The 24,669-nt window shown below is 41.0% G+C and overlaps 1 protein-coding gene across 1 annotated transcript in view; it reads left to right on the top strand.

The window, feature by feature from the left end:
- kcnh4a (potassium voltage-gated channel, subfamily H (eag-related), member 4a) overlaps nucleotides 1–23,726 on the top strand; it is a 35,080-nt gene extending 11,354 nt beyond the window's left edge. Inside the window, exons 2-16 of the mRNA XM_066641661.1 lie at nucleotides 5,135–5,368; nucleotides 6,115–6,249; nucleotides 6,887–7,011; nucleotides 8,984–9,245; nucleotides 11,563–11,720; nucleotides 12,372–12,579; nucleotides 13,451–13,645; nucleotides 14,181–14,380; nucleotides 17,066–17,315; nucleotides 18,567–18,766; nucleotides 18,993–19,031; nucleotides 21,386–21,717; nucleotides 22,291–22,367; nucleotides 22,572–22,648; nucleotides 22,821–23,726. Coding sequence (XP_066497758.1) covers nucleotides 5,135–5,368; nucleotides 6,115–6,249; nucleotides 6,887–7,011; nucleotides 8,984–9,245; nucleotides 11,563–11,720; nucleotides 12,372–12,579; nucleotides 13,451–13,645; nucleotides 14,181–14,380; nucleotides 17,066–17,315; nucleotides 18,567–18,766; nucleotides 18,993–19,031; nucleotides 21,386–21,717; nucleotides 22,291–22,367; nucleotides 22,572–22,648; nucleotides 22,821–23,726 — 3,398 coding nt within the window. The remainder of the gene's footprint in view (nucleotides 1–5,134; nucleotides 5,369–6,114; nucleotides 6,250–6,886; nucleotides 7,012–8,983; nucleotides 9,246–11,562; nucleotides 11,721–12,371; nucleotides 12,580–13,450; nucleotides 13,646–14,180; nucleotides 14,381–17,065; nucleotides 17,316–18,566; nucleotides 18,767–18,992; nucleotides 19,032–21,385; nucleotides 21,718–22,290; nucleotides 22,368–22,571; nucleotides 22,649–22,820) is intronic.
- Nucleotides 23,727–24,669: the final 943 nt, after the last annotated feature.

The raw sequence follows: 24,669 nt of genomic DNA, 5'->3' as shown, positions 1-24,669 counted from the left end.
ATCACTAGAGATTAATAATTAGGGGGGCTAGGCTTTAACCAGGGGGTCTGGGGTAATTGCCTCATAGCAACACATTTTCTTTGACGAGCTACACATTAAGCAACATTATTTCTATCTAAAGCAGACCTGTGATCTCCCATGTTTCCGCTTTGACCTGCTGCTCTCAGCATCACCTCAAAACAAACCGCTACAGGTGGGACCGTGACTCCATTGGCTGCACACTGAATGATGGACAGATAATGCTAGCTGCTGATTGGCTAAATAAAGGTGACGACCAATGAAAAATGTGTTCTCTGTTTAGGAGACTCCGGCTGAGAGAGAGAGTTGCGTGTTTCTGTCTGAAACATAAAAGTGTGACCTCAAATAAACGTAAATACGGTTCAGAACGGAACGCATCTTTTAGTGTCCAAATACGGAACAAATCCGTATTTTACGGAACAGCTGAAAAAACAATGTGTGCGTGTTCTGTCAAGAAAGCAATAAAGACCGGACATGCAGTAACAACAACAGCTCCCCCCAGGTCCTAGTGCGACCAAGTTTAATTACATTGTTACTATGGAGACAGAGAGAACCGTTGTTGAAAATGAAAGAACAAGAAGACAAAAAAGAACAAGAGAAAATAAATATATTAAGACAGGAAAATAATGAATGAAGGGAAAGAAGATGAATGAGAAAGAAATAGAGAATAAAGAATAGAAAGGAAAGAAAATAGGAAGTAAGGAGATACGATAAAGTAAAAGGAGTGGAAATAAAAAAGAAAGAACGTTTTTTAAGAATGAAGAAAGGATATAAGAATAGAAAAGAAAAATAAGTATTAAAATTAGAAAAAGCAAATAAAATAAGGAAGAAATAGAGATAGAAAGAAAAAGAAATAAATAGCCCTTCCTGCCCTGTGGCGCTGGCAGGTGGTAGCGGAACAGTGTGTGTAGGAGTCAGGGTCACACACACCTGAGAGACTCCACTGTGACTTATTGTGCTCAGGGAGAATGGAGCCGGTGCTGAGGCGGAGAGCTGGAGAATGGGACAATGAAACAGGTGGATAAAGGGAGGGACGGTAGCAGGGAGCGCTGTGGTGGAGGATATGTGCTGGTCATCTGAGTGTGCTTTGTGATAGGATACGGAGGTTAATTGTGTTTTCTCTCGATTGTTTTCATGGTCTCCATTGCTCAGAAACTGGGTGCCACTGCACTAGAGGACGAGCTTCTACAAACAAAATGTCTTACTCTCACCTTCACCTGGTGTTACCAGTGTTTTAAATGCAGCTTTACTGCTTCCTCACTACAGGTGCAAACTCATGAATCTACCTCTTGGATGTTGCATGAATTTACACTACATAGCCTTGCCATTGCCCTGTAAAAGCTTAGCTGTCGTCACTTCACTCTGGGTGTATTTATTTCATTCAACAAGATTTGCCTCATCCTTGTCTCCTGTATCTCACCACTTCAACTCCTGCTGCTGTCTGGCTCACCCTGAAAAGGCTGAACGGTGGTCCTGTATGTTCAGAAGTCACTGTCCACCACTACTGCAACTTCTAACGTTACTACTCAACGTGCACTTCAAGAAACAACAAAAATGGCAACCTATGTGTAGCAGTGTTTACAAAAAAATTAAACCAAAGAACAAGCTTTGTGTGCTTTCTTTACATTCATTCGTTGTCTGTAACCGCTTATAGAGTTCACGGCTGTGGTGGGTCCGGAGCCTAGCCGGAGGGTCCCCTGGAGGGGGCGCCAGTCCTTCACAGGGCAACACACACTCACACTTATGCACACTTTCAAGTCACCAGTCCACCTACCAACATGTGTTTTTGGGCTGATCTTCAGTCTGTTTGTGCTGGAAAACAGCCTGATGTGTTTATGAAGACCCAGTGGCTGTAAATGAGTAAATAAACAAACCAGTATGCTAGTCTATCTCTCTCTCTCTCTCTCTCTCTCTCTCTCTCTCTCTCTCTCTTGGCTCACAGCAGTGGCATCTTGAGTATTTTTAGACAAGGGAGAGAACTCCAAATGTTGAAAAGCACAAACTGAAATGAGGATATTGCCCATGACTCCTCCATAGGCTGGTAATATTGACTCATTTTTGCTGTTTGGGATCATTTAAGGTGGAAATGTCTCCAAACTTGGGAGACAGCTAACTGCAACTAAACAAAAGTGCTACAAACTAAACACCTCAAGTTACAAATCAGTTTCTGTGGTAATTCAAACAGTGAATATAAACTCAGCCCAGGAGCAAAAATACCAGATCTTACCTTGTGTTCCTTTACATTTAAAAGACTCTATATGAGTTGCATACATTTTAAGCACCGTTGGGTCTTGGTTTCCAATGCAAGAGAAAGTCTCAGAATAATAATAATGTGTGATCCCTCTGCTCTCCATCATCTTCTTCCCCTATCATTTCCTCTCAGTGTTTTTACACATGGCTGGCCTCTGGTAGCACTAAGAGTGTGAGTGCGTTTCAACATGAACTGTCAAACTGGAACGCGCTGGAGTGCTACGTAGAGAAAAAGGGGGTCGCTGGCACATAGCTGGGGGTCCGACAGAATAAAATGAGTTTGATATATTTAGGAGAAAGTGCCAGAGGCGGATGGAATACACTAAAAACAGTCGGCTAAGACACACTCTCTCTCTCTCTCCTTGTAACATACATACACAGAGCAATCCCTACTGTAATAAACCACATGCATATGCAAATATGAAAATACACACAATCATGAGCATGTACCAAACCCCCACCCCCTGGCACACAAACACACACATACATACACACACACACACACACACACACACACACACACACACACATACATACATACATACATACATACATACATACACACACACACACATACATACAAACACACACATACATACACACACACACACACACACACACACACACACACACACACACATACATACATACATACATACATACACACACACACACACATACATACAAACACACACATACATACACACACACACACACACACACACACACATACATACACACATACATACACACACACACACACACACACACACACACACACATACATACACACACACACACACACATACACACACACACACACACACAACAGGTTTTACGTAATGGTCAAGCCAGAGTAGCTGAGGTTAAATGCACAACAAGGTTGCCATGGAGACAATACACAGTTGCCTTGGATTATTTTCTGATGTACTACAGGATTAAACCTGTGGTAAACAGCATCAGTGTGGAGTTGGCTTTTAGCTAAACACAATAATAAAATCATAAAAGGATATCAAGGATATCAAGCCCTGAACTGGCTTTATGTAACACACACACACACACACACACACACACACATATATATATAAACACCACACAGGCCTAATTTTGCGGAGCTGCCATTGACTGAAATGCATTTGAGCCATCACTCATATTTCAGTAATGAGGAGAGGGTCATTTAGGGGTCAAAAATATAGGCCCTTCACTTTAGAAATCCTTGTAATTTAGCAAGAGCTGCGCAATTCATCAAAATTTAATCTACATCCAGAGCTTTTACATCTGACTTTTTTTATTTATTCTTTTCAATTATTTTGTTTCTATGTCCCCCATTGTGTGTGGTGTGTGGATAAGCGGTTACAGACAATGAATGAATGAATTAATACATAGCAGTTCATGGAGCTGGGGATATACAGGGATCCTAAAGAAACGTTTAACCCTTTATCACTGCAAATTTATCTGCATTTCATTTTCCTCTACATTAAAAACAAAATGTTAGAAGGCATAATCATGATCACTGGATGCTGGCTTGTTATGAGTTTAGTTCTCTCTCTCTCTCTCTCTCTCTTCCTCTGCTGTCTTCCCGCTCCCTGGCTCCATCTCTTCTCTCTGATCCTCCGACCAAAGGTGGTCTGTGCTTCAAAGCGCACGCACACACACACACACACACACACACACACACACATTTAACACATCCTTAGAAGCACATGTGCATGCACACGGACACACACACACACACACACACACACACACACACCGATCAGGCATGTCCTGTTAGATAATGTCATGTGTGAAAGAGTGTGGATTATATATTTTAATATTAATGATTTTTTTTTCAGTATGAGGATTTTTAATACTTGATATTTGACTGTTTGAGTGGCCCATGCATTGATACATTAAAATTATATGAGAGAGAGAGAGAGAGAGAGAGAGAGAGAGAGAGAGAGAGAGAGAGAGAGAGAGAGAGAAAGAAAAAAATAAATTCAGACAAAAATATTGAGAGGGAAAAAACGGAGAGCGAGGGAGAGAGAGAGAGAGAGAGAAAGAGAGAGAGAGAGAGGGAGAGAGAGAGAGAAAGAGAGAGAGAGAGAGAGAGAGAGAGAGAGAGAGAGAGAGAGAGAGAGAGAGGAGCTCTTTATTTCTCCCTGATCAAGGTTGATCAAAGTAGCCGTTCATTTTACTTTCCCGTCAAACAATGGACCGGTATGTGGTCAGCGTGCCAGACGTGGGCAGCTTTAGCGTGTTTGGTTCCCCAGAGACAGTGATTCACCCTTGTCTTCTATTAATGAGGAGAGGAAGACGTTGAGAAAGTTAATCTTAGTCTCACTTTCATGTAGTGCCATGCTTTGTTTTCTTTTCTTAATCATTACTGTGATTTTGGACTTGGTAACACTACTATCACTGGAGCTGCTGCAATGCAGATGAGACCTTTAGCTGACCACCCTGAGCAACCTGAGCACCTTGAGCGAGCACAGTTACAACAGACAGAGGGTGTTTTGAAGAATCAAAGTCGGGATGAGGCTGCTTTATGGACCGGAACTCATGTTTCTCGTAAAGTTAAGTGAATGAACAGAGCATTTGTGATGTAGGAAGGCCTCATGCTAGATGCTGGACCATTGCTGTGAGGATTTGATTGTATGAAGCCACATAAACAGCTTCTCACTCCAGAGATTGTGGTTTCCAATGCTAAGGACATCTATACACCTCTCATTGCCCCCTGTCATTAGGCATGGTGTCCTGAGGCTCATGTGTTTATCACGTGTCTTTATCCTGCTGCTGTGCTTTGATCATGAACTGAAATCTGAAGCTGGATTTGTGTTCTTTCCCCTCTCTTTGTTTTCTCATTGACCCTCACTGGACCTCTCCACAGACAGCAACTTCCTGCTGGGCAATGCTCAGAGCTCTCGCGGCTACCCCATCGTGTACTGTTCAGACGGCTTCTGCGAGCTGACCGGCTTCGCTCGGACAGAAGTGATGAAGAAGACGAGCACATGTCACTTCCTACATGGACCTGAGACCAGTGAGAGAGTGACCCAGCAGGTGGAGAAGACCCTGGAGGGTCAGAGGGAGTACCAGGCAGAGGTCCGATACTACAAGAAGAATGGTAGGCCACGTTGGTGAATTAGTGGATGACGATGGGTTGCCATAAATTCGATAAAACGTAAAACAGGCTTCACATATCTCAGAACAGTCTATCGCAGGGCAACACAGACACACACATTCACTCACACACTCACAGACACTTTTGAGTCGCCAATCCACCTCCCAATGTGTGTTTTTGGACTGTTGGAGGAAACTGAAGCACTTGGAGGAAACCCACGCGGACACAGGGAGAACACACCAAACTCCTCACAGTCACCCAAAGCGGAACTCAAACCCACAACCTCCAGGTCCCTGGAACTGTGACACTACCTGTTGCGCCACCGTGCTGCCCATGAATTAACACATTTTTTACAATTTCCAGTCATTTCCAATATATTTATTGATATTTTTGTATTCATTAATTAAATATTATGATTATTATTATGATTATTATATACGAACATTATATGAAGAACATTATTGTTGTGTGTACAGGCAAATTTACCAGTTAAAGTTGACCTGCATTATAAATAATATAAAGTGGAGCATCTCACTTTCTCATAGTGTCAGGAGCGTTGGAATATCACTGAACTATCCAGTGCATTAGAGATCCAGAGCCAGGACTGACAAACAATGGAACCAAGGCCAATTTACTTCAGGTCAAAGTTCAGTTCCATTACACACCAGTGCTTCTCTTTTCTCCTGAGTTTCCACTGTTATTTGCAGCTGAGGGAAATCTAATTTCAGGACTCTTTTGTTGGACTGTAGGAACTCCATTTTGGTGCCTGCTGGACATCGTTCCCATAAAGAACGAGAAAGGAGAGGTGGTGCTTTTTCTCTTCTCTTTCAAAGACATCACAGAGACCTATGGCAAGACTCACTCCAAGAGCTCCAAGACTCAAGGTAAGATGTCTGCTGAAAGAAGCTGGTTTAGAGACTTGCTTATGTCTGAAGGATCATAGACCAAAGGGTTAGTTCTGTGTGGACTCTTAGAGGACCTACAGTTGTTTCCCTTGAGGACATTTTTAAGACCATCAGCAACTGGAGGCAAAGAAAGTTATGATGTGAAATTGTTAGAGTTTTTCCTGATACATTGTTTTATGATCATTTCGAAAAAAGATTTTGTTTTGAACATTTTAATTAAGAGTGGCAAACTAGACCAGTTTTGTTATTATATTATATTACTATTATAGTGCAGAGGGTAAGCACATTGTGCATCGCATTGTAGCCTAGGGTTCAGTTCACCACTCAGGTAAGCATCCAACTGAATCAATGACAGTCATTAGGCATGAATCCTGACAGCACGTTCCTCTACATCGGTACACCAAACCACGGACATAAATGTTATACCACGTACCTCAGGTTAGACTTCATCATTGTTTGTTTGGGAATAATAAATCAAAAGACCCTGACTGGATGGTCTTGTTTCACAGTTTGTGGGTTGGTAGACACTCTAGATTCCCAAATTAATGTTCACCTGCACTGAACGACTTATTTATTTATTTTAAAGTTCATTCTTCCTTTGTTGTTGTTATGACAGAAGATGGCCCCCAGAACAGGAAGTCCAGCCGCTCGCATCTGAGTCGCGCACATGAGCGTGGGCGGAGCGTTCTGTACCACCTGACCAGCCTGTTCACCAATAGGAGCAAAGGGAAACTGACGAATGTAGGTTTCCAATGCTTCTTATTATTAGCCCATTCTCACTGTTAATGAAACATTCATTGGTGCGTCTCTGCGTCTGCTGCAGACATGTTTGTCATTTGTTTAATTGGCGGGAAGCGTTGACTGATGGGTCAACTCATGCTGCTGATATTGTTTTTCATGTATATTATATTCTCCTCTGGCTGTGTTCCTTCATGTTTCCTGATGAACTGTCGCTTGTATTTATTCTCTAAAAATCTGCTGTGATAGTGACAGTATAAACAAGAGAAAGTCATCACTACACTTCTGCTGCTATATCTGCTCTAATGGCCTTCATCTGAAGATCTGGATCAGCTCCACCCAAGCCCAATGCCAAGTGATGGTTAGCGGGAGAGAAAGCCCCCCAGGACTGGCTTGTGGAGCAGTGGAAGTGCATTTTCTGGAGTGGCTGACCAAAATGTGGTTCCTGTGGGATGAGTTCTAGTGGTGTTGTCTTCATAAAGTCACTGATCCACACAGCAGTGTTTTAATGTGCAGTGGAAAGCTTGTAGATTAGAGGCAGTTGATGCCTTTCATTTAAGAAGAAACATTAAGTGAGTAAGTATTTAAATACATAGAGTGAACACTTAAAATAACGATGCTACAAAGGGTTCTTTGAGTGATGTCATAGAAGAACCACTTTTGGTAAAGAAAAGGTTCTTCAGACTCAAATTAAACTTAAAAATCTTCATTTTTATGAGTGTGAATAATGTTCTGGTCTGGCACTGTTCCTTTGTGTTTCTTAGAAGGCAGTGTCTGGTCTTTACAGTCCGGAATCTGTCATGGCATGGTTAATACAGCAGTGAAAACTGACCTTTGTAAAAACGAGAAAGTCAATACTGGTTGTCTGAACTTCTGCTGCTGAATCCACTCTAATGACCTGAAAACGCAGTCTGCTTGATAGTAACGATGAGGAGATATCTGTCCTCAGTAAAGCAGTTCTCCATCTTTTAACGATCATTGTGATTGTACTTTTCTAGGAGTGTTACTCATAAATGCAAATGTCAGGGAGTCATTTTGAACAAAAACCTTCTGCATTAAAGCCTTAATTTAAAAAAAAGCTATTTTTAAATGTAACACATTTCATGACCAAATTAGCCAAAAATAGATAAATAAATAAATAAATCCACTTTTTTACAGTGATCAGAAACCAGTGATTTATACTTCTTCTGAACCTTTCTTTTACTGTCAATAACATGAAGGAAAAATAGAACTTGGTTTTATTTTGCATATCGCCGCCATCCAATCAAAAACAAGCATCAAACAAGTTTTTGTGGATTTTTAGTTTACTTCATCATTTGAACACAGCAGTCCTTCAAATCATGTGAAAACTTCATGATAAATGGACCAATAGGACAGCTCCAAAATTACTTGTAATAAAAATATTTTCATTGACTTCCATGGAACGTTAGGAAGGTTACTTACTTCTTCTGTGAAGTTGCTATCGTAGGAGATACATGTTATTAACTGGACACCAACAATATCTAAAACAAAGAAATTTGAATGTAATGCACATGAAGCCCATTTATTGGAAAAGAGAGGTGATGGTTTCTCATGCAGTGCCGTTTGAGGGCTCCAAAGTCACAAATATGTACCAGTGGTATCCAGCCTTCAGCAGACTACACAGGCTGAGATTTCTCTGAATTTCCTGAGTCTTTTTTACACTTGTATGAACAGTGGATGGTGATTTTTTTAACACCCATACGTTTATGTGAAAATAATTGGCTGTAAGACCATAGAAACCCTTTCTCTTTAAGAAGGTACATTTGTCACATGTTGAAAGAACTGCTAATATAATGCCATTGGACAATACCATTCAACAACCTTAGAGAAGAACACTGAACTGCCCAATTCTGTTATGTCAGAAAGCTGATAAACACACACTCACAGCTAAGTTTTACTATTGTGTATTTACTCCGTTACAAAACCAACACAAAGTCATCTTCTCTCTTGACAGAATGTGTTTTCTAAGCCCACTCTGCCGGAGTATAAAGTGGCATCGGTCCAGAAGTCCCGCTTCATCCTGCTCCACTACAGCGTGTGCAAGGCATTGTGGGACTGGTTAATTCTCCTCGCGACCTTCTACGTGGCCGTCACCGTTCCGTACAATGTGTGCTTCTCCACCCCTGATGACAGTAACCACGACAACCCAGAGTGTGACTCCACCTCTCGGAGCACCATCGTTAGCGACATAGCTGTGGAGATGCTCTTCATCCTGGGTATACATATATATATATATGTATGTGTGTGTGTGAGTGTGATGTGTATATATGTGGACCGAGGGGTCCACCTGACAAGCATTGCCATGACAACACCCCATGGAAGCATCCTAAACGCCTGCACATATAGCAATTAGTGTCCACCCAAACTTCTTCTTCTCCTCTTTCACCCCCTCGCCTTGTCTCTGCACACTTTAGAATGCCAGAAGGTCCTTTAGGAAGACCCTTTTTCAGCTTGTTTAAGACTTTTGCAGTAGTCTCAGATATATCTGCTGTTAGCTGTTGATTACTGATGGGGGGGTCTTGTATGTTTTGAAGTCATGTTGTGTCTGTAATCTTTGCCATTTCTTGGCTGATGTACTGCTGATATGACGATATAATATTGGTAATGGTTCTCATTCTCCCCCATCATGAGCACAGTGCTAGTCAGCATGGGTATCTGTTGTTTGGTATAACAGATCAGGCCAATTAGTGTTCTCCTCCAAGCCCAGTGGCACTGTGTTCGCAGCAGTTGAGAATGAAGTGAACTTGGCTTCAGATATCACAGTCTTCTCCCTAAGACAAGCAGCAGCTAACATTAGCATTTTCATTGTCCTCTGCTGCCTAAACGTCTAGCATATTAATGAGATTTTGTTTTGGACATGTACGGATACTTACATAGCATATTGTCTTTAGTTTCCTCCTGATATATCACTCTCTTCTTCACGGACGACAGTAACTAACATGCTTTTACAGTAGCCCCTCGGTCCTAGAGCCTGCCCATTGGTTTACTGTGAATTTGGATATGTGTTGGCACAGCTGAATAACGAATGTGAAAAGCTATAGACGGCAGGACTTCTGGAGAAGAGAATGTAATGTACTTTTAGGGAACACAATTGAATTCTAAAACCACTGTTTGTACCTTTACGTTTGTGACCAATAATGGACCTTCTTTTCTGAGAGTGTAGCTAAGAAATTTACTGTCATTGGACACTGGTTGTTTTTAGCTCATTTGACTTTTAACCAGAATTCATTTAGAATAGACGTCACATCACTATTGTTTGGTCTTCGGTTTAAGCCACAAACAAACAAAACAATTAAAACACATGAACAATAGTGTGTGAAATTATGAAAGGGTGGTCTTTTAAAGAATGTATTGTGTAAATGAGATGTGTGAGGAACCTTGGAAAGGTTTTATTAATGCGATTGTCAAGAACGTGGTGTTTTTTCATTTGAAAATCTGATCTTTTCTCTAATCATCTTTTTGGGTGTGACATCAGAGCTGTGTTTTTGTTGAAGTGTAAATGAGGTGAAGACAAGGTGATGATTGCACACAACCTTTCCTTCACACTTCACACACTCTCTCTTTCCCTCTCCCTCTTTCTCTCTCTCTCTCTCTTTCTCTCTCTCTCTCTCTCTCTCTCTCTCTCTCTCTCTCTCTCTCTCTCTCTTAAAGATACTGCTTATGTGGTCAAATACCCCACATAATACCGCAGGCTAAAAGACTACACAAGTCAGGGATATCAATCAAACACACACACACACAAACAAACACACACACACATACAAAGGGAAGACTGCCTTAATACAGTGTGCCTGGACTAAATTGATTTGTGACTGACTGAGCCAACAGGGGCTTATCTTACACAAAGGAATATTTGCTCTCGTTTTACGTTCCTTTATTTATTTCTCTGGTAATAAGCTTCCACAATGAGCTTGGTCAAAATGCTCAGCTGTGCAAAAGGCACAGCTATTGTGTGCAAGCATACATTTAATATTGGGAATATGCAAGCGCTAAGTGTGCTGAATATTTATGAGGCACGGCATGTTGTCTACATGGTGTTATCTCTTAAATCAGCATATTTCTTTACATATTCATTAATGTACTTGTGCAATTTAAGGAGTCTCCCCAATCTGCATTCAGCAAAAATAACAGGATGGAACATTAGGAAGCCTACACTTAGCATAGAATCTTGTAAAACGTTTACTAAATATATTATAGATAAGGTTATAACTGTGTAATAAACAACCTATTGCATATATCTTTCTCAATTTATGTGCCACCTATGTGTGGCTAGTGATTCAGTCACTTTATTATCTATATATTCCTAAAACAGATGTGTAATAAATATATAATACATGGTGTAATAAACCACTCTTTTTAGATATGAACCTGAATTTATGCACTACATATTTGGGGAAGGTGGTATATGATTTGAGGTTTATCTGAGTACACTGTACTGTGAAAAAAAATAAAACACACACACACACACACACACATATATATATATATATATACCAGACATGTAATAACAGTGTAACAAATCATCTATTGCAGATATCATCCTGAATTTTCGCACTACCTATGTGGGCCCAGCAGGGCAGGTGGTATATGACTCCAGGTCAATCTGCCTGCACTATTCTGCCACCTGGTTCATCCTAGACCTCATCGCTGCCCTTCCCTTTGACCTACTCTATGCTTTCAACATCTCAGTGGTGAGTTGGGGGAGGGGTGTGTGTGTGTTGGAGTGTGTTTGTGGATTCATTGTCTTAATGATGACTCATCTCTCTGTGGATATATATGATGTCATATTTGTTATCGTGCCATTGATGGTGACTAAATGATCAGAGCTGAAATGGAGAGATATAATATATATATATATATATGTTTGAGCTTAATTATTCAATGACTCACTAAGCCTGGTGACACAAAATGGCTTTGCTTACTCTCACATTACACATGGATATCAAGAGGAGGTTTGCTTTGAGTGTATTTAAAGCATTATATAAAACATTACATATATTATTTACATTACACCTTTATCTTGCTATATATTTCCCAATGCATCATCTTTTGTCACTGATCTTATGTAGGCTCCAGTAAATTGTGATCTTCACATCCAGATATCAGGATGATCAATCAATACAATGTAAATTCCATTATAATGATGTAGAATATCTTCCCACTGTTAAAAAAAACAAAAACCTTGCAGCAGTGAGTTGACTGAACATGAAGCTGTATGTTTCACTTGGTCAACATTTTATTAGTCCATTTAACCTCAATCTTTTGTAATTATCTGTTTAATTAGAGAATAACAGTTTGTTTAAAGTGTGAAATAAAGTAATGTTTTCGTGTGTGCATTTCAGACATCGCTGGTGCACCTGCTGAAAACAGTGCGTCTGCTGCGGTTGCTGAGGTTGCTGCAGAAGCTTGACCGTTACTCTCAGTACAGTGCTGTGGTCCTCACTCTGCTCATGTCAGTGTTTGCTCTGCTCGCTCACTGGCTCGCCTGCGTCTGGTATGTCATTGGCCGCAAAGAACTGGCCAGCAATGACCCGCTGACCTGGGACATCGGTAAGAGCACACATTTCTGACTTTGTGGATGTAAAACTTGTGCACAATGGCTGGAGATCGTAAGATGAATAGCAAGGAGGTGGAATGCAAGTTTGTTTAATTGAAATTCAGGACATGAAATAGATATTAATAGTAATAGGTGTACGTGTAAATTTTAAAGTATTTTTATGTACTGTACAAGTGTAATTCAACATTTTCCTTCTCTTTTGTCATTTTATGGGAACTGTTATGTAGTATTTAAAATGACAACTGAAATATTATTTTAAAAAAGCATGATCAATTTGTTCTATTCTTGAGGATAATATTTTAACCAAATGTACTTGTGAGTTTGGCTGATTTACAGGTAGTGATTTTAATGTTAGAGATGAATATAGCGTATTGTCATTTTTAATACTTCAAAAAAGAAAAATACAGAAAAATATAAAAACATAAAGCACACAGGACTAGAGAGTGCAAGCACGTGTATTGAAGAATGAGGCAATTTAAGGGGTCAAATAACAAGAAATCACAACATTAAGCATGGGGTTATAGGCAAGTGAAAACATGAGATTTAAGATTAGATTTGAAAATTGACAGAGAGTAGGAACTTGAGAAGGTTCTAAAGATAATGGGCATTGACAAAGATCATGAAACAAAGAAACAAGATGAGGAAAATCAGGTGAAATTATCACCCCTTAGCCACTGTAAGCTTATTGAAGCACAGCCTTTTAATTAATGTATCAGGACCCAAAGCTTTATCTGTGTGTGTTCTGTCCTTTTTGAATTTCGGAGTGTTTTCTCTGAAGCCCCCGGTGATGACTTTAAGAAAACGGATGTTACTTCCAGTCATTCGCATTCTAGTTTTCACTACATTTTGCTGCTTTGCTCTCAGGCTGGCTGCAGGAGCTGGGGAAGCGTCTGGAGACCCCCTACATTAATGGCACTGTAGGTGGTCCGTCCATGCGTAGTGCTTACATCGCTTCCCTGTACTTCACCCTGAGCAGTCTGACCAGCGTGGGCTTCGGAAATGTCTGTGCGAATACGGATGCCGAGAAGATCTTCTCTATCTGCACCATGCTCATCGGAGGTGTGTACTGTAAACAGCTGCTGTAATTTTTCAGTGGATTGTAAAAAATAATTCACAATTATTTATTATTCTTAAATTACGGACTTTGATGTATTTTGCTCTGAATTCCAGGAGCTGATGTTAGTTTTTAACAGTTTACTGCTTAATGTTCCACTAAGTTCCTGCATAAAGTAAGTAGGTAGTAGGTAGTAGGTAGTAGGTAGGAAGTAAAATAGGAGAAACCAACATTTGGTTATATACATGTTTATAGAAGAGGCAGAGTCAGTGAATCAGTAGATTGTTGTGTTGTGGGTGGAGTTATATCTACAGTGTCTATAGAGTGAAGCTGAGCTAGGGTCAGTGTTGTTGGGGTGACCTGGGTCTCAGTCTCTGATAGAAGTCACCGGTAGAGTTTACTGTGATTTTAATGCTTCAGATGGATATTATAAACAGTTATGATTGTATGGATATAAATGTGATTATTATTATTATTTTCTGGACCAACTTCAACACCATCACAGCTTATACCCTATTAATCTCCCTGTTTGTCTCCCAGCCCTGATGCATGCGGTGGTGTTTGGGAATGTGACAGCTATTATCCAGCGCATGTATTCGCGCCGCTCTCTCTACCACACGCGCATGAAAGACCTGAAAGACTTCATCCGTGTCCACCGTCTGCCTCGGCAGCTGAAACAGCGCATGCTGGAGTACTTCCAAACCACTTGGTCCGTCAACAACGGCATCAACGCCAACGAGGTGAGAGACACTCAGTAGACACCACGTCACTGTTGTAGCCCAGAGTTTTTCAATCAGGTTCTTAAACATGCCACAGTGTTGTTCTAGTGCAGATTGAGACACTGCAGTGAGACTGTTTTGTCCTCCACTGTCTCAAGAAAGTTAGAGTATTAACTGTCAGACCCCGTTTGTAAATGCTGGAAACATTAAGCCCATTTACCCTTAGTCAGGTGACTTAACTCCTGTGCACTTGCTATATGGCAATATGCAAATCAATAAACAAATAAAATCCTCAGTTCACCCACTTGCTAGGTCTGCATTAATCAAATGATGCTGCCAATCTGGGCAAGAGAAAGCAGCACTTGCTTGCTTCAAGACATGTGAAATTCCCTGCTGCTCACTAAATGTTGAGAGCTCAACATGCTCAGAGGAGAACACTAACTGCTCAGTTCTATTGCTCAGTTCTATTATGTTAGCTAACAGTCAGCCACACTGGCTTCCACTTTGTTGAGTGATGAGGAGAGAGGGAGGGCTGTTCTACTCACACAGAAAGCACACACACACACACACACACACACACACACACACACACACACACACACACAACAGTTCCAGTCAGAGTCATCACTAGGGATCAGACCTAAATTGGATTAGTGTGTCTAAAATTTTATGATTCTGTATTGAACTGATAGCGAGCAATGAGGAGCGAAAGGAATGAAAACACCAAACCCTTCTGTGAAAACAGTTTACACTTCTTCACAAAGATAGCCATGCCACCATAAAACAAAGAGCACAACCGCAGCTTAGTTTATGTGAATAATTCACATTCTTCATCATCTTGATACTGAAGAGATCAGGTGTAAATCAAGTCTCTTGCCAAAAGACTATATGGAAATGAGAAGACTTCAGTGGAGTGCCAGGAAAAAAAATTGAATGCATACAAGTAAAATATAAAATTTGAGCTTCTACCAGGTCTGATTAGTAGTGGTTATTGAAGCTATGGTACCACTGGAGCTGAATTTGTATCACAAATCTCTCAAATGGCTTTTGAAACAAACAAACAAAAAAAAAAAACAACAACCGTGCATTCTTATTATTTGGATAAATCAGGGCCTTGCAAACTTTGCTGCTGTACAGATTTTCTCTTATGGCCAATTGGAGAAGACCTCAGTGGAATGTTCATTGAAGGTTGAACTGTTTTATTAAGTTATATATTACTTATTATATAATTATATATTACTTATAACATTTTAACTTAATATATTTTTGAGTAAATATTATGGAGTGAATTATACTGACAAATACTATGAGTTATTCAGTATCTTTTGTGGGTTATTTATTAGACCTGTGTATTATTTAGCTACTAACTACTAACTACTAACTACTAACAGTAAGTTGTAAAAGTATTTAGCAACTACTAAGCAATAAATAACATGGATTATTCAGTATCAATCCTTTAACTATGAGTAGGAGAGTAAGGACTGAATTTTTATTAAATTATTCACATTTTTATAAATATAAATATTAATAAACTTCAAAGTTACAACTTCTGAATTTTGCTTTTGACATGAGCCTGCTGGGCTTTTATCACGTGTAACCCTTGAGATTGTGGGCTTTCTTCCGTTCCGACAGAAATAGCTTTAGCAAAACTCTGATTACATGTTAGTGTCCCACACTACCAGAGTAGGTGTTATTTGGCAGATTCAAAGAGAGTGGAAAATCACAAAATCTGGGTCACATCTACTTTCTCTGAGTTAATTTACCACTCAACCTATCCTCTCTGAATAGAGGCTTTGTTAAAGCTGCCTCAATGGGTTAGCCCACACTGGAGAGCAGTGGAGGCTAATGAGCTAGCGTAAAACAATTGAGGTTTCAAGGGAGAATGGGTGAGAATGGTGACTAGCTCACTAGCTATTTGCACTTTGTTGGCACACTAATTTATTCAGTGACTAGAGAAAAAAAAAATACTTCACACAGCATAGTTCACAGGAACTCTGTGGCTCCTAACAACTGTTGCTAGCATGTTGCCTCACTGCTGTTATCATCAATCCAGATCATTTTTAGCCTGAAATGTAGCTGCTCTCTTCACCCATTTTAGGCAAACACTAAAAGAAATGGGAAATTTGTGCCATGGATTGTTTCAGTCATGTCTTAAGCTTCTGAATCATCACAAATGAAAATCCTCATTAGCTGTAATCTGCTCCAGCATTCCGGTTCTGTAGTTTTGTAGACCATATGTCCATTTGTAGCTTAGCATTTTTTAAATGTAACACTTTTAATTAGGCTCAGGGGGGACTTGAACATTAGTTAAAGCCCTTACACACAGATCATGACTTATTTGGACAACAACAAATGATTCAAATACATGAATAACTAAGGCTGTTTTGAAAATCAAAGCCTGTCCAACAGATTGTGGGTGCACCTTCTAATATTTCATTGCTGACACTGGTTAGGACTGCTAATATATTTGTCACTGCACTGTGGGGCTGCTTCACTTGAGGCTAAAGTGCCAAGAGTCAGCTAGCATTGGGAAGCAGTCTGTGTTCTCTAGAGTGATGCAGCCTGATCATACTTTAATAAAAATGCCAGACGTAGAGGACATGTGTTTTATGGATTGTGTGCTATGGTGTTTTCCACTGCCTGTCACTGCCTTAATTGTCCTATGTTTTTGACATTTGTTTTTATGCATGATCCTCTCTCTTTCAGCTCCTGCATGATTTTCCTGATGAGTTGCGTGCAGACATTGCCATGCACCTGAATAAGGACATCCTGCAGCTTGCTCTGTTTTCCTCAGCCAGCAGGGGATGTCTGCGCTCCCTCTCTCTGCACATTAAAACCTCCTTCTGCGCCCCAGGGGAGTACCTGATCCGGCATGGAGACGCCCTGCATGCCCAGCACTTTGTCTGTTCTGGCTCACTGGAGGTGCTTAAGGACGGCATGGTGCTTGCGATCCTGGGTAATACACGTTACATTATTTTATCACACCTTGCGCAGCAGGTAGTGTCGCAGTCACACAGCTCCAGGGGCCTGGAGGTTGTGGGTTCGATTCCCGCTCCAGGTGACTGTCTGTGAGGAGTTGGTGTGTTCTCCCCATGTCCGCATGGGTTTCCTCCGGGTGCTCCGGTTTCCTCCCACAGTCCAAAAACACACGTTGGTAGGTGGATTGGTGATTCAGAAGTGTCCGTAGGTGTGAGTGTGTGAGTGAATGTGTGAGTATATGTGTGTTGCCTTGTGAAGGACTGGCGCCCAATGATTCCAGATAGGCTCTGGACCCACCGTGACCCTGAATTGGATAAGCGGTTACAGATAATGGATGGATGGATAATGAATTAGACATTTATTAAATAGAAATTAACCACTTGAATTATCCCAGATTTGGCCACCTGCGGTTAAATTAAATACGCAGTAGTGGTGTGTTATTCTGTGTTGCTTTGGCATGAGTGGATCAGACACAGCAGTGCTGCTCAAGCTGTGGCAGGCATGTAAATGTCCTGATCACTGTGGAAAAGAGCAAAATGGGCTATATACACTGTATGCAGAATAACAGATGGAACGTCTGTAATTGAGGAATTACAAAGTGCTCCTGTTTGGTCAGTGGAGCTGAGAGGATGGGCAGTGAGTTTAGAAACAAGGAGGGGATAGTAATGTTATGGCTGATTGATTTATAGATAACTCTATAAAACTATAACATTTTATCCATCCATCCATTATCTGTAACCGCTTATGACTCTAAAAAATATCTGTGGGCACTGTTTGTTTATTCGTTAAGTGAAAGGCATCTTTTTTGCATAGACCTCATTTATTTATTTATTTATATTCAACAATCAACCCGTATTTGAACATAAACAAATGAGTTGCTGTGTAATTGTAAATGTGTGAATTTATTCATTTAAGGAATCAATAAATCATGTTCTTGACAAGGTATCCCCTAATTTTACATACAACTGTAAGCAATGCCTTTTCATATTTATTAATGTGTATTTATTCTATAAATGTGTTACTTTCTATTTCCATTCAGTAAAACTTGAGTAGTGTGTAAGAAACTCCTATAACCAAAGTTATTTATTATGTTTTATATATATATATATATATATATATATATATATATATATATATATATATATATATATATATAAATATATAAACTGATGAGTCTGTCTGCAGAACTGTAAGCAATTTAGTGAATGTGATTGGATGTTGTGTTCAGGGAAGGGGGATCTGATTGGAGCAGATCTACCGGGCCGGGATCAGGTGATCAAGGCTAATGCGGATGTGAAGGCATTGACCTACTGTGACCTGCAGTACATCAGCATCAGAGCGCTGCGTGAAGTCCTGGAGCTTTATCCTGAATATGGTGCTCGCTTCACTGAGGACATCCACCACAACCTCACTTACAATCTCAGAGAGGTCAGAAATCCTCCTGTAAATACACTCCTGTAGGATTTACAGTAACTATAACAGTGTCGGTGGTACTGTTCTGTAGTGTATACTATTATACAGTAGTATTACTGTAATTTTACAGCTTCACTCAGATCTGTCATTCATTTACACTGTGTCTATTCAACACTATAGAAGTGTTATTCGCACAGTATCTTGTGCCAGTGTCATTACTCCCTCTGTCTTCTTCCCTCAGGGCCAGACTCGATTCCCTCGCTCTCCGAGAATCTCACAGGTAACATACTCATACACACAAACACAGCTTGCATAATCTCCATAGGAAAGCATGAAAGGAAATGGCAAACATTGTCACAGCTGGCAATGATCCTAAGGTCACCTTGATCATGCCAGATGTGGAACAAGGGTTAAGCTGTGGAGCAGTGGAACTGCATTCCCTGGAGAGATGATGCTCCATTCAATACCTTTGGGATGAGCTAGAGTGACATCTGTGATCCAGAATTAATTATCCATCATCACTACCTAAACTTGCTGATGTTTATGTGGCTGACTGTAATCAAATCCTCACAGCTGTGTTCTGACATCTAGGCTTCCTTCTCAGAAGAGTGGAAAGTGTAGCAGCAAAGGGAGGCCGATTTCTTATTAATACCTTTGAGAAATAGTGAGCAGCCTTTGGTTATATATATGCAACTCACACAGTAGCTTGAAAATGCTTTACCCCACTTGTGTGTGTGTGTGTGTACGTGTGTGTGTGTGTGTGTGTGTGTGTGTGTGAGAGAGAGAGAGAGAGAGAGAGAGAGAGAGAGAGAGAGAGAGAGAGAGAGAGACATGACCAACAACTACTGATGTGGAAAGTTAAAGCTGTCAACTTGCTTCAAATTAATTAGTATGCCAACAGCACTTCCAAATTACTGTGAAACACACACACACACATAAACACACACATACACACAGTGTCTGGGGGTTGGATGAATGACTCCTGATGGCATTAAAGTTGCCTGCATACCTGCATACCTATTAAAAATATAACGTTAATAGCTTTCCTTCACACTGGACCAATAGAAATGCTCCAAAATTGCTTGGACAATTTAATTGGACAGCGATGATATATAAGTGTGAGTGAATATGAATATGCAATCAGCACTGGGCTGTGGAGCTATGCAGCTGCATTTTTCAGAGTGACAGAATACCATCCAAAACTTTGAGATCCAGAACTAATCATTCAATATCAGTATCAGTACCTGTAGGTTAAAGAGTGGCAGAAGAGTGGCAGCTTTAATGTAGCCGTGGGACATTATTTATAAATTATATAAATACCCTTGATTTTGTTGGATGGACAGGTGTCCCTAAACAGCAGTGGGTCATTCAGTGTCAGAAAGCCTTGGTGGTACAGCGGGGAGCATAGCTAACTACGAAGCAGTTGACCGGGTTTTCATTCCCAGACGACACACTAACTTTGTTGGCCAGCTATAGCCTGAAGGGCAGCTTGGCACTGGAAGCTTGGGTTTTCTCTCAGCATCCACAGCTGAGCTGCCTTTGAGCAATTTGAACAAGGCATCTAACCCTCAGATGCCTTCTGGGTGCTGTGATTGATGCCCACTGTGTGTGTGCTCATTGACTCTAGTGCACTAATGTGTGTACCAGGAATATATCACAGACTGGGACTAAAATGTGTTTACACATTTACATTGTGGGGACCCAATTCTGTATGCACATTTACATTTTGGGGACTGGTCTTCCTTGTGGGGACCACCAGCTAGGTTAAGGTTAGGGTTAAGCTAGTCTCAGCCACAGACTCCACCCAGAAGTTTATGGAGAGTCTGATGCTTTCAGTGCGCTAAGCTGACAACGCTGTCAGGATTCTGCCAGTTGCATTCTGACTGGCTGCTTGTACATCCCTGTATACGCATATCCATGTATCATTTTGTACTGGCTCTGGTACTGGTCCAACATGAAAGACTGCCTTCACATGTCATGCCAAAATAGCAGACTTGTGACTGGTCCTTTTGTGTGTCAGTCAAATTTCTGGCCACGATGAGTGGCAATAGGTACCAGACTCTCAATAGGGTTAAGAGGGTAGCATTGATGGTCTTCATGGTCCCACAATTGTCCCCACAATTCACATATACAAGATTTTGTGACACAATTTTGTTGTATGTTGAACAATGGCTGTAAATCCTGTTTGCATTTTTAAACTGATATTTTATGTCTAGGTTTCTGATCAAATGATCAAAAGAGCAAATGAGGCCAGATGAGTTGAAATTAAACTCTATTTTTAACACTGTTTTAACTATTTAAACACTGCTGGCCTCCTGTTTGGGGCTGAACCTTTATATGAGCTACAGCTTTATGTGTATTAAGTAATGTGCTTCAGTGAGTGTGTCTCTTTTTCTCACTAATGTCACCCTGCCTGAAGGTTTTAGAGCATTCCGTGGAAAGAGGAGCTTTGAAAGAAGTAATAGCAATCTCCAACGCCTCCTCTAAACTGTTATTAATGGCTTCTTTCTCTCTTTTTTACCCTCAGATGACATGTAAATCCACTCACTGAACAGACTGCAGGGTTAAATTACATTAATCCCTGTTGTAATAGAGTTAAACTAATGGATTCTTTTCTCTACCTCTCTTGCCCAGGACCTTCATACAAAGCTGCCCTTCATCGTAGAGGCAGAGGAAGAGGATGAGGCTGGACAGGAAGTGGGCAAACAGCCTTTGTTGTCCAGCATAGGTGGCTCTTCATCACAGTCCGCTCTGAGCGCCATGCTGGGAGAGGAGCTACGGCATTTCAACATGCTTCGCTTCTGTCATTCTCCAACACAAGGTTACCGAGGACAGAGCCCCACCCCTCCAGTGCCAGCCAATGAGGAGCTGTGTCCTCCTGTAGTCCACACAGGTCCCGCCCATCGGCCAGCTAAGCTGCTCATCCCCTCGCTCAGCTGTGTCAGCCCCCTGGACCTGAGTCCCAGGTAATAATGACCATAGCACAGTTCCTGTTACATGGTTATTAGTTAATGATATTTGATTGAGAAGTCATTTCCTTCATGGATTCTTCTTCAGGTTATGGAACCGACACTGACACCTAGCAACCTAAAAATATCAGAGATACTGTACTAATCCTATTTAAAACATGGCCACCCCCATGTGGGCGACCCACTCTGTGGTGCATAAAGTGGTTCATACTGGGGCTAAAAAAATTGTTTGATTATTCAAGTGAGTGTATAGAAAATATGTAATATATATATATATATAGCAGAGATTTCTATTAGCAATAGCATTACATAAACTCTAAACACTGTTTCATGCATGTTTGCCAGATATTCATATCTAATTTGTACCCTTTTTACCTTTTTACAAATCCTGGGAATGATTCTTTAGTAAAATGTGTACATTTTCACCTCGATACCAGTCTGAAATACACACATGATTTTTTAAATTAATTTTTGTTAGTAAAAATGACTGATTGCTCCTTTAAGTAGACTTATAAATTTGATTTAAAACACAATTCAGTACATATTTATTAATGTACTGATGCCTGGCAGGGTTGTTGATGGCATTGAGGATAACGAACCAGCCTTTCACTTCAATGTGGAGCCCACCTCTAACACACAGGTGAAAGGTGAGTAAATGTCATATATTAAATATGATATTTGATCTATGAAACTGCGCACAGATTTATAGAGAATGGTGTTATACTGATGTTTAAAATTTAAATTCGTTATTATCTGCAGTTTTCATATGACAATTTAATTTGTATCCTTAGTATAGCACAATCTCAGTGTTTGTGATCAACTCATAGTTAAATGTGTGTTGTGGTTTTTAGACCCATTTCAGGTGAATGCAAATCTTCTACTTGAGACCGAAGAAGTTAGACAAAGCATCTGTCAGCTCAACACTGAGGTACACAATAACCTTTGTTGTTATGTTCTAGTTGGAAACAAAAGGTGTATATATATTTCTTAAGACTGCTTAAAACATTTTCCTTCTAATCACTGTTAGCTTAGTGCTAATATACTATTAGAACAACCATAGTACATGAATTTTGACATGACATTGTTTGTCTGTTTTCCAGATGACCCGCTTGAACCAAGAAGTGTCCAATCTGGCCAAAGAGCTCCATGAGATGATGCACTTTCTACACACTCACATAACCCTGCCCCACATCACCCCGTACTCCTCCTTTGGCCTCCACACCCAGACCACCAGCAGCAACCTGACCACTTCGCCTTCAGACTGGCCCCTGCGTCTGCCCTTTAGCATGACTGCCCCTGCCCCCTACAGGAAAGCAGAACCTGCTACCAGGGACACTCTAGGGCTCAATGTCAGCTGTGGGTGTGGTAAGCAATTGGCCCATGGACGAGGGTCTTTAGTGGGTCAAGAAGGACAGCATGTCCTGAGGCCAGTCAGTCCCCACAGCACATGCCCACACTCTATGTGTTACACTGACCAGGAAAGAGGAGCTGCCCTGGGTCTGGAAAGCCAGACAAGCCACTACCAGACTTGTAGGACCAGTCCCAACTCACCTTACCTGAGCCATCAAGCCCCACAGCCTGTGTCGTCTCTCCTCAGCTTGGCCCCAAACTTTCCCTCCATCTCCGGCCCTTCCGGAATGGCCCTGCATTTGGACACTGGGGCCTCTGTTTTACAGAATAAAGCCCATCCTCTGTGTTCCCACGGCACTCTCAGCCAATCCCACCCCTCTCTGAACCTCCAGACCACCACTGACCTCACGTGCCAATGTTCTACAGCGGCCACGCCCATCCATGCCTCGCTCACACCCACTGGCCCACCACAGCCACTTATTGCTGTTAGTCCACTGCTGCATGCTGGGATTTGTAGTTCTAGTACATTGCATTTCCCCACAGGGCCCAGACAGAATGACCTGGTGGGGTCGAGTCCAGTTCACACACATGAGACTGTCCAGCCCCCAGCTGCCGATAAGACAAACACGAGGGATTTAGGACAAGCAGGGGTCTAGCACTGGCAGAATGTAGACTGAATGAACACTTTCTATAAAGTATATGCATACCATAAAGGAATGCAGTGCATACCAGCTCCACTGAACTGCAATAGCAGTCTATCTCATTCTGCGTTCCATTTACCTCAAAAGTCGGATGTCCGATCTGGGAATGATATTGACCTTGTTCCAGTTTAAACATTCTGAAAGCCTATGCTCCATGTTATGATTGTTAGCTTGTTCCTGTTTAGCACTGTTAGCAATACCATTTGATAACAGCTCATTATGGGATATTTTACACTTCCAAACACCATGGAAACACGTTCACAGTAGTTGTACTGTGTGTTAAACTCATTAAATTAAAAACTAATAGAGAGAAGTGATAATAAACTATATAATAGTAATACATTTACACACTGTTCATGTGCATGCAGCCATCTTGGATTTTGAATCAGGGGTTGGTGAAGCTCTCCCAACTTTCAAACTAGGAACTCTGAATTATTGAGGCCTTTAACATGAAATTTTCTACTTGGAATATTTGATATTTCACATACAAGTTTTCAATTACTGGAGTGGGCTGTATAATCATTCATTTATTCATTCATTATCTGTAACCCTTATCCAGTTCAGGGTCGCAGTGGGTCCAGAGCCTACCTGGAATCATTGGGCGTAAAGTGGAAATACACCCTGTAGGGGGTGCCAGAGCAGGACTCAAACCCACAACCTCCAGGTCCCTGGAGCTGTGTGACTGTGACACTACCTGCTGCGCCACCGTGCTGCCAGGCTGTATAATAATATTGTTAGTGTTTTTGGTTGGGGAGCGTATTTGCCACCTAACAGCATCAAAATGGCCAGTTTATGTCCCCTGGCTCTGCCCTGACCCCACCTAATTTGCAGAGCAAAGTGCACTTCAAATGTCTAGCGTGACTAAAGGTTTAGACCAAATTTTGGGTTGTTTCCATAG

Source organism: Hoplias malabaricus, chromosome 13 (assembly GCF_029633855.1).
Source record: "Hoplias malabaricus isolate fHopMal1 chromosome 13, fHopMal1.hap1, whole genome shotgun sequence".
NCBI classification, from domain to species: Eukaryota; Metazoa; Chordata; class Actinopteri; order Characiformes; family Erythrinidae; genus Hoplias; species Hoplias malabaricus.
Note: the sequence above shows the minus strand (reverse complement) of the source record. Positions and strands in the feature narration are given on the sequence as shown.